The 11,042-nt window shown below is 38.9% G+C and overlaps 1 protein-coding gene across 12 annotated transcripts in view; it reads left to right on the plus strand.

Annotated features, from left to right (window-relative positions):
• LOC128686323 (protein fantom) overlaps positions 1-10,058 on the plus strand; it is a 286,463-nt gene extending 276,405 nt beyond the window's left edge. For all 12 annotated transcript variants that reach the window (XM_070085930.1, XM_070085936.1, XM_070085933.1 and 9 more), the window contains 2 exons: positions 1,702-1,843; positions 9,880-10,058. In XM_070085930.1, the coding sequence (XP_069942031.1) occupies positions 1,702-1,843; positions 9,880-10,042 (305 nt within the window). In that variant the 3' untranslated portion in view covers positions 10,043-10,058. The remainder of the gene's footprint in view (positions 1-1,701; positions 1,844-9,879) is intronic.
• Positions 10,059-11,042: the final 984 nt, after the last annotated feature.

Raw genomic sequence — 11,042 nt, forward strand, 5'->3', positions numbered from 1 at the left:
TTTCACAGTAGCATTCAATAAACAGGCACAAAAAACAATGGATTATTACGAAATGTTTCGGATGAATGCTCACTCAACCAGTGACAGAGCCAGACTGAGACATGTACACATGAGTGGCGGCATCCTGGGTGGGCAGGTGCATCTGATACGGATGATTTCTGGGACAAGGTACGAAATCTGGAGCAAAATTTTGCCGAAAAAATTGGTCAAAATCCAAATCGTACAATACCCGGTGCAGATGAAATCCGTGACTCCACTGTATAGGACACAGATTGTGTTATAAATAATAAAGGCATCAGGCAGAGAAACACTGAGAAATCATACCTGTGACCAGTTTCAAGGGTTCTACTCTCATGGCTAGACCTGAAGCTAGATTTCCTTGCTGACTACTTGATCAACTAGGCTGTTGCTGCTAGTGTCCTGCAGGCTTATATCACAGCCTGGCTGACCAGACCTTTGAATTGTGAAAAAATCTGAAAGCTTTATACATTTTCTCATTTTCTGATAAAAAGAAAAGAGGAGACACAATAGCCATATACAGAAAATCCTCTTGTAAAGCAACACTACACAAAGTGACTTTGTCTAAATATGATTTTAAAAGGCACATCCTTTTTTGCATAACACATGAAACATTATGGGAGATGAGGGAGTCCATAAGGGTGGAAATATCAAGTTACTCACAAAATCTTGGTAATTTGCATCATGAAATTTTTCCCTCGTGACCCAGGTTGGGCCTTGTTTAAAGAGGCACAGCTCTCCTCCTCACCCACACAGCCTATAGTTGTTTTCTCAAAGTATTTCTGGTGCATTTATTAAACAGTTTTGGCCATTTTTTCATCACCCCATCTTGTCTTTGGATATTAATTGTGGCACCCAAATGATAATGATAATGCTTTATTGCTCTGAGCATACAGATAATGTAGAGACATGAGTAAAATAGTAGGCACAAAAGAAAGCCACTAATTATGCATTGCATTTTGGGCAACTAATCATAAGACTTGTACACTACTGAAGAACAAGACATTCCATTTTGTAAGACTTCTTGTGTAGTTAAATACAATCATACATTCAGTAAGAAATGTTGCTAATGACAAAATAGCCAGTTACAAAACATTTACATATTATTTAAACTCGTTCACTGATTTTCAGTTTTATGGCATGATTCAATAGAGATACTGAAATTACAGCAAGTTACTGAAATTACTTTATAAATCTAATGGGACAATACATGTTACTAGAGATGCTGGAGGTGTCCCAAAAAAGCATAAGGCATGAATCTCTCATGGTACTGAAGAAAGTGTTTATTTTAGATGTGGCCTGAGAGAATCCATCATCCATACAATTAGAAACCTTGAGAAAAAAATAATAGTTTGTGTAATAAGTAGTGCAGATTGTGACCTGGTGAAAATAATGTCAAAGAGATCAGTGCTGTAGGTTAAAACTGATCAGAGATACATTACAGAGTACTTGAGCAATCCAACACAACCACCTGCTACTGACATCTTTGCATTCGTGTCAGTCTAAGATCAACTAACTTACTTGGGGGGATAAAATAAAAAAATTATTACTATATTTTGTTCAGTTTCATTCCTTCACTAATTTTAATATTTTTCTCATCAAGATACAGCTTTATAACATTTTAAAGTTGAAATTGTGTTTATTTTCATTTGTCCTGATGGTTTCTTTTCATTGGGTTTTAAGAATTCATTATTGACCAAGAGCAACACCCTGAACGTGAGCAAGCTTTGGTTGACCTGATGAAAAATCGAGGGATCATAAAGTTTACAGTCACGTCAGAACCACCTGAAGAACTCCAAGATTCCCACGACTGCCAGGACTTGGGGTAAGTGTAACATTTTCAGTTACTGCATATGCAGTTATATTTTTAGTACAGTATAATATTTAGAAATTCTCTACTCCGTGTATAAATATTCTGAGGAATAGATTATAATACCTTAGATATTATAATTGGTTGGATCTTACAATTTGGAGAGTCATCTGAATTGTGATGTCAGCACATTTTTAGTTAGACAGTAATTGAGTGAATGACACTGAATGTGTTTCCTCTTTATTTTGGGTCATCCTACCTTGGTGCAAGATGGTTGGTGTGTTAAAAAATTAATGAGTAAGATTTGTTACATATCACACTGCTCCCCTTTAAAAAAAAAAATTCAGAAATTTCCAGCGAATCAGTGATTGGGCTAACTCGATATATGCATTCCTGACAGTTTTATTACTTCTTATACAATTGTTATCTAGCTGTATCTTATGAAATGAGAATCTCACCTACCTTAAGAATAACAGTTTCCAGAAGGAGCACTTGGGACAAAACTTGTCACCTTGTAAATGCATGGGCATAACTATACCAACTTCATGACCATACTAACTTCACCACACACCAGTGAAGTTGATGTATTCATAGACTTTAACCCTTTCAGGGTCGACAGGCCCTCTCAGAGACTTGTTCTCAGGGTCGGCCAAATTTCAAAAAAAAAAAATTATTTTTTCTTGTGAAAAGAAGAGAATCTTTTCCCGATCATAATGACACCAAAAGTATGAAATTTGATGGAAAACTTACGGAATTATGCTCTTGCCAACTTAGCGGTCTCAACGATGTTTACGCATCGTCGCATTGGCCGAAAATAGGACTCAAAGTGGGCAATTTTGCCCACTTTGAGCCCTATTTTCGGCCCATTCCAGTGTACTTGTCAACAAAAATCATAACTATTTCGCTAGAACTCCATTTTTTCTATCGAATGAGTACAAGAAACCACCCATTTACTGATTTCAACTATCCAATACAGTGGTCAGAATTTAGCAATTTTGCCAATTTCACACAAATTTCAAAAGATGTCAATTTCTGAATAGGGTCCAGAATAAACAAGAAAGACATTCCTGGCACTAAAATAACATTTCCTCTGTTCATTAGTCACGTCCCCATGCCCCTCTTACATTATTTTGCTTTCCACTTTGAATTTTTATTCTCACAAAAAAATAGAAGATTTACTGTTATGCAGACTACTGGATTAGAGTAGAAATGGTATAAATAATATCAGCGCATTTGTGAAAGAATATTAGACTCACCAGTTGACGTGTATTGGACGCATAGCAGGATTTGCTTACTTTTGAACTTTGGTAAAAATTGAACATATCTGCTACTTTGAACTCAATTTCAAGGTACTTTTCTTTGTAAAACCAGTCAAAATCATCTCAGTTTCTGTAATATGTCTTCCATTCTATAAAATGAGACCAGGAAAACTAGAATACAACAATAAATACCATACAAAAATACAGTGCAAAGTCACTGTTTTAATCCAAAAACACGGTCAAAGTTTTTTTTCTCATTACGCACTGTGTGCTGCAGGATTTTTTTTATACCACGCACACTGCCCACATAGACCCATTCTTTCATATGTAGGCCTACCAGCTTTCTCTCACTAGATTTGAGGGCGCTAGAATTTAGGCGTACTAGTACGTCAAAAACCCTGGTCAGTGGTCAGTCGTCACGTGAGGTCACAGACCCTGAGCTGCTTTGGGGATTAGCGTGGACGGTTACAAAGCATGGCTTGCTTCTGCAGTGTTTTAAAAACTGAGGTTGGAGAGTTGAAGGAGGAGGTCTTGCTTCTCCAGGAGGAGATTAGGAGGCTGAAGGTCCACCTCAATGGGTCTGGGAGAGAGTGTGAGGTGGCTGGAGTTGTGGGGAATGAGACTTCTAGCAGTGAGGTGCAGTCTGTCTCTTGCTGTGAGGAGGCTGTAGTTGGGGAGGTAGCAACGGCTACCAGCAGTGAGGTGCAGCCCAGCACCTGCTACAAGTGGCGAGTGGTTCACAGTAATGGGAGGCGCATCAGAGTAAGGAAAGTTAAGAGTGAAGATCTGAAGGTAGGAAATCGCTTCTCTGTTCTCCAGGATGAATGTACTTCAGTGGCCAGTGAAGGTAAGGGTACTACTGCCCCTGCTAATGAAGGTAAGCGCATTTTTGTGGTTGGTGACTCTCAGGTAAGATATATTGACCGTGCTTTTTGTAATAGGAATAAGAAGATGAGAGATAGAGTGTGCTTCCCTGGAGCTGGTGTTGGGGACATTGCCACAGGCTGGATAATATCATGTCAGGTAATGGGAACAAGCCCATTATCTGTCTCAGTGCTGGTGGAAATGATATTGGGAAGGGTAGGAGAGAAGAGCTGCTAGATAAGTACAGGTCAGCTATAGATTTCATTAAGTCTAAGGGAGGGATCCCAATCATATGTAGCATCTTGCCTAGAAGGGGAGTAGGAAATGAATGGTTGTCTAGGGCAATTGGTGTAAATTGCTGGCTAGACAGATACTGCAAGGAACTTGCAATCCCATTCATTGACAACTGGAACAACTTTTATGGCAAACATGATATGTATGCAAGGGATGGGGTACATCTCTCTGGGGCAGGGGTGGTAGCACTTGCAGACTCGATTGAGAAGGCCATTGGTGAAATGCCTATGATTTTAAACTGATGGAAGATAGAGGTATGGGTGTGTGTGGGAAACAAGCAGGTTGCAACACTAGGGTTGGAAACAGTAAATGTATAAAAGGCATTCAGCATGAAGTTATAAATAAAGACAATAGAACAGGTCAGCAAACAAAGGGGGACAGCAGAGGGCAGCAAGGGACTAGCTCCCTTAAGGTTTACTATACTAATAGCAGGAGTGTTAGAAATAAGATAGATGAGCTAAGATTAATTGCAAGTGCAGGAAACATAGATATTATTGCTATAACAGAGACCTGGCTCAATCTGAAAGATAGAGAGATGCCCTCTGAATGTCACATACAAGGCTATAAATTATTCCACACTGACAGGGTCAACAGGAAAGGTGGTGGAGTAGCGATGTATGTCAGAGACAATTTAAATTGTTGTGTTAGACAAGATATTAAATTAGAAGCGTCAGCCACTGAATCTGTTTGGTTACAGCTTCTCGAGGGCCGAGAAAAACTAATTTTGGGTGTGATTTACAGGGCCCCAAATCTTGATAGGGAGTGCAGTAAACTTCTATGGGACGAAATTCGTAAGGCACCTACATACGAAAAAGTTGTGCTAATGGGAGATTTCAACTATAGACAGATTGACTGGAGCAATTTGACAGGAAATTTAGAGTCGGGTGACTTTCTTGATACGATCCAGGATTGTTTTTTAAAACAGTTTGTGACAGAGCCAACTAGGGGAAATAACCTCCTTGACTTGGTTCTTGCCAGTAGGGAAACACTAATTAATAATCTTGAGGTTAATGATGAGCTTGGGGAGAGTGATCACAAATCACTCAGTTTTAATATATCATGGAATTCCCCTAATAATGGCAATCAAGTCTCCGTCCCTGACTTTCGCTTGGCTGATTTCATAGGACTGAAAAATTACTTAGGTGGGCTGAACTGGAATGACCTGACTAAGGGTCAGGTAGGTGGTGATGGTTGCCGATATGATGCTTTCCAGGGCATAGTTCTAGCTGCTCAGTCAAATTATGTTCCAAATAGGGAAATCAGATCAAACAAAAATGATCCTAAATGGATGAACAATAGATTAAAATATCTGATTGGTCAAAAGAGAGGCATATATAGGCAAATCAAAAGAGGAGAGGGGCAATTAAGAAATCGATATATTCAGTTAAAGAGAGAAATAAAAAAGGGAATTAGAAAAGCAAAAAGAGATTATGAGGTTAAAGTTGCAAGAGAATCGAAGACTAACCCAAAAGGATTCTTTCAGGTATACAGAAGTAAGATCAGGGACAAGATAGGCCCACTCAAAAGTTCCTCGGGTCAGCTCACTGACAGTGATAAGGAAATGTGTAGAATTTTTAACACATACTTCCTCTCAGTTTTTACACAGGAGGATACCAGCGATATTCCAGTAATGATAAATTATGTAGAACAGGACGATAATAAACTGTGCACTATTAGGGTCACAAGTGACATGGTCCTTAGGCAAATAGATAAATTAAAACCTAACAAATCCCCAGGCCCTGATGAACTGTATGCAAGGGTTCTAAAGGAATGTAAAGAGGAGCTTAGCACACCTTTGGCTAATCTTTTCAACATATCACTACAAACTGGCATGGTGCCAGATAAGTGGAAAATGGCAAATGTGATACCTATTTTCAAAACACGTGACAGGTCCTTAGCTTCGAACTATAGACCAATAAGCCTAACCTCCATAGTGGGAAAATTTATGGAATCAATAATTGCCGAGGCAGTTCGTAGCCACCTTGAAAAGCATAAATTAATCAACGAATCTCAGCATGGTTTTACAAAGGGGCGTTCCTGCCTTACGAATTTATTAACTTTTTTCACTAAGGTATTTGAGGAGGTAGATCATGGTAATGAATATGATATTGTGTATATGGACTTCAGTAAGGCTTTTGACAGGGTCCCACATCAGAGACTATTGAGGAAAATTAAAGCACATGGAATAGGAGGAGAAATTTTTTCCTGGATAGAGGCATGGTTGACAAATAGGCAGCAGAGAGTTTGCATAAATGGGGAGAAATCAGAGTGGGGTAGCGTCACGAGCGGTGTTCCACAGGGGTCAGTGTTGGGCCCCCTGCTGTTCACAATCTACATAAACGACATAGATGAGGGCATAAAGAGCGACATCGGCAAGTTTGCCGATGACACCAAAATAGGCCGTCGAATTCATTCTGACGAGGACATTCGAGCACTCCAGGAAGATTTGAATAGACTGATGCAGTGGTCGGAGAAGTGGCAGATGCAGTTTAATATAGACAAATGCAAAGTTCTAAATGTTGGACAGGACAATAACCATGCCACATATAAACTAAATAATGTAGATCTTAATATTACGGATTGCGAAAAAGATTTAGGAGTTCTGGTTAGCAGTAATCTGAAACCAAGACAACAGTGCATAAGTGTTCGCAATAAAGCTAATAGAATCCTTGGCTTCATATCAAGAAGCATAAATAATAGGAGTCCTCAGGTTGTTCTTCAACTCTATACATCCTTGGTTAGGCCTCATTTAGATTATGCTGCACAGTTTTGGTCACCGTATTACAGAATGGATATAAATTCTCTGGAAAATGTACAAAGGAGGATGACAAAGATGATCCCATGTATCAGAAACCTTCCCTATGAGGATAGACTAAGGGCCCTGAAACTGCACTCTCTAGAAAGACGTAGAATTAGGGGGGATATGATTGAGGTGTATAAGTGGAAGACAGGAATAAATAAAGGGGATGTAAATAGTGTGCTGAAAATATCTAGCCTAGACAGGACTCGCAGCAATGGTTTTAAGTTGGAAAAATTCAGATTCAGGAAGGATATAGGAAAGTACTGGTTTGGTAATAGAGTTGTGGATGAGTGGAACAAACTCCCAAGTACCGTTATAGAGGCCAGAACGTTGTGTAGCTTTAAAAATAGGTTGGATAAATACATGAGTAGATGTGGGTGGGTGTGAGTTAGACCTGATAGCTTGTGCTAACAGGTCGGTTGCCGTGTTCCTCCCTTAAGTCAATGTGACCTGACCTGACTAGGTTGGGTGCATTGGCTTAAGCCGGTAGGAGACTTGGACCTGCCTCGCATGGGCCAGTAGGCCTTCTGCAGTGTTCCTTCGTTCTTATGTTCTTATGTTCTTATAAGCCATACTAGTATGGACGAAACCCTGAAAGGGTTAAGTTGCCAGTTCTATTCAACCTACTCAATTTATCTCTGATGTCTTTGCTGCCTTTAGTAGCTCTCTTTGAGATGATCTCATGCAAAATCATACCCTAAACATTTCAACTACCTTTTAAGCCTTAAATAAGGACTTGAAAGGTAGTTGAAATGTTTAGTGTATGATTTTGTCATCTGCTTTTATGTCAAGACCCAGATAAGGACCAGTCATTAGTCATTGCTAGAGTAATGCCATAGCAAGTGAGATGAAAATTAATTGTGTAAGCAGAGAAAAAATTAAACAAATACATATTTTACTACAACCCAGGAGCAAAAAGGCCTGTTATCCTGGGTGTCAAGGGGAGCAAGGAGCAGAACATACACAGCTGAATGACTTCAAATTATATTTTCCTTCAAGTGTGATTATAAGTATTTACAAGTATGTACACTATATACAGTTGGAAATATATGTGTACACCGTAAATCAAGAGGCAAAGACACAGCCTGGAGACAGAATGGACAACTGTGTTCAACCAGTTCTAAAATGGAAATGACAAGGGTGGAAACATGAGTGGTGACCATGCCACCTCCACAACTGCCGGACCCACCTTCTCATTGGCTGAACCTAGATACTGATCTGATGATGGGGCCCCATCGTCCAACCCTTAGCACCCGGTTCGCTGGTTGGGGAGGTAGCCTTTCATTGAGGGTGTGTACATGCGCTGAATAAAGGTTACATACTCTTTGCATGATTATTAACTAAAATTGCTGAAGTATTTTTTTCTTCTTTCAACAAACTGGCCATATCCCACTGAACAGGGTGGCCCAAAAAGAAAAACAAAAGTTTCTCTCTTTAATTTAGTAATGTATACAAGAGAAGGGGTTACCAGCCCCTTGCTGCCGGCATTATAGCTGCCTTTTATGACACACATAGCTTATGGAGGAAGAATTCTGTTCCACTTCCCCATGGAGATAAGAGGAAATTAACAAGAGCAAGAACTAGTAAGAAAATAGAAGAAAAACACAGAGGGGTGTGTATATATATGCTTGTACATGCATGTGTAGTGCGACCTAAGTGTAAGTAGAAGTAGCAAGACATACCTGTAATCTTGCATGTTTATGAGACAGAAATAAGACACCAACAACCCTACCATCATGCAAAACAATTACAGGCTTTCATTTTACACTCACTTGGCGGGGCAATAGTACCTCCCTGGGCAGTTTCTGTCTACCAACCTACTGCCTAGGAAGCATTTTTTATTGATTCCATTCAAGTACATGTACACTATATCAGAGACTCCAAAATACCTTTACTCACCATCCCAGTTATCATGAACTTGTGCAACCTGATTTATTTGAATATTTTATGTGTGATATTGATTAGTTATACGATGTTGTATAAATATATTGTCATTTAAAATGATGTGTTATCCCTTTTGCATAAATGAAACCTAATACAGGTACCATCCAACTTACGACCGAGTTCAGTTCCGACAAACCAATCGTAAGTTGAAATGGACGTAAGTCAAACCTTACTACTGAATATCAACATCACATTTTTGTAATGACTTTATTTTATTGTTTTATTTTAGTATTTCATTTTTTACTTTACTTTTTATGCTGTTAGTACTGTATTTTATACTGTAAGGTTTAGGATAAACACTTGTGTACAACACAAACAGTTGTTTATTTCCCAGAAATTTGGCATACAAAACACGGTCGTAAGTCAAATGGCCGTATGTTGAGCAGGTCGTAAGTCGGATGGTAAGTGTAATACAGGTTGGCCATCACTAATCCGGTAATCAGTTATCTGGTTCCATCAGTAATCCGGCACTAATTTTCGGCTAGCATAATTTCAAATTTCATAATTACACTGACTCAGAAAGTGTGCAGATGGTTGTAAATTCACAGCAGCAAGCCAGTGGAGGAGAAAGCATTGATGAAAACGAGGAAGATGTAGCAGAGTCTCTCCCCTATAATCCAGCAAACTCACTAATGCGGGACACTATAGGTCCCAGTGATGCCGGATTAGTGATGGCCAACCTGTACCGAGGGTTCAGTTTTTCATGGGTAGTTATAACCTTCAAGTCCATTGTAACATTTTGAAAAATATTTCAGTCACATGATGTACCTTGTAAGATATTTTTGTGCTGATTGCTGAATTTTGTCCAGGTATTGTAATAAAAGTCATTCATTTAATATTTTTTCTTTAATTTATCCTGAAATAAAAGTTTTTTTCCTTTCATGTTGCAGGTATGCTTTTGTGAATCTCCATGAACTACTGAAAAAAGGCCAAGATTTACATGATGCAGAGTTAACAGTAGAGAGTGCTGATGATGGAAGTCAGTTGGGTGTACTGTGTATCACTCTTCACATTGTTGATGTCCTCAAACATCTCAATATTACATATCAATAAATTTATTGTTTTATTGTTTCATTGTTTTATTTAATGTCACAAAATGCTGAGTACACTAAAACACAATTCTGTAATAAAATTTACCTGTTACTAAGGCACAGTTTCAATAATAGTTCTCGGCACTGAATGATCCCTAGAAAGTTTAGTGCATTTTTAATGTAGTGTAGTAATAAATACAGTATTAGCATGTCTGTTACATACCTTCAATCTGTGGTGTCATACCTTGTGGCATTCATTGATCTCTCTTCTTTCTATGCTTCCTGTTTTACACTTCAAGTGTATTATCATTCCAACAAAGTGCATCAGCATTATAAGTTTGAAATTGATTAGAAGAGGCATTCTTTAACCTATAAACGGTCCAAACGTATATATGCGTTCTTACTGCTAGTGCCCCAAACATATATAAATGTTTTATTTTTCCTGCCTTCAAATATGGCATGATTGGCCTGAGATGCCTTGTCAGCATAGAATGGGTCATAACACTTAGTGTGCACTGTATTAAAAAAATCTGGGACCACTTAGTACCTTGTGGGAGCACCAGTTCAAAGGAGTGCCAGCTAGAGCAAACAGAGCAGCAAACACCTGGGATTCACTTATTTCATGTAGTATTAACTCTCCCATTTTAAGAGGAAAGTGATGTTGACCCCGAGTTTAGTGGCTTTGAGGTGGATGTGGCCATAAGTGGTTGAGAAAATATTAAAAAAACCTCAATAATAACCCATGTGCAACATTTGTGCAACACCCTATGCCCTAAGTAAATAGAAACAATTCTGGAATGTAATACCTGTTCAGCAGGCTGGCTGGCTGCTGCGCGACCGGCCTGGCTCCATTTGTTTGTCTGTATATATGTCTATCTATCTGTCTGTCTATCTGTCTCTATCTTTGTCTCTGTTTCTGTCTATCTCTGTCTCACAGGTACATATAAATAGAAGTATACATAGTGTAACGCTGTCTTGTGGCTCTCTGAGACAGAGCTAGACGGATAGACAGACAGACAGGC

This window comes from Cherax quadricarinatus, chromosome 17 (genome assembly GCF_038502225.1).
Source record: "Cherax quadricarinatus isolate ZL_2023a chromosome 17, ASM3850222v1, whole genome shotgun sequence".
NCBI lineage: Eukaryota > Metazoa > Arthropoda > Malacostraca > Decapoda > Parastacidae > Cherax > Cherax quadricarinatus.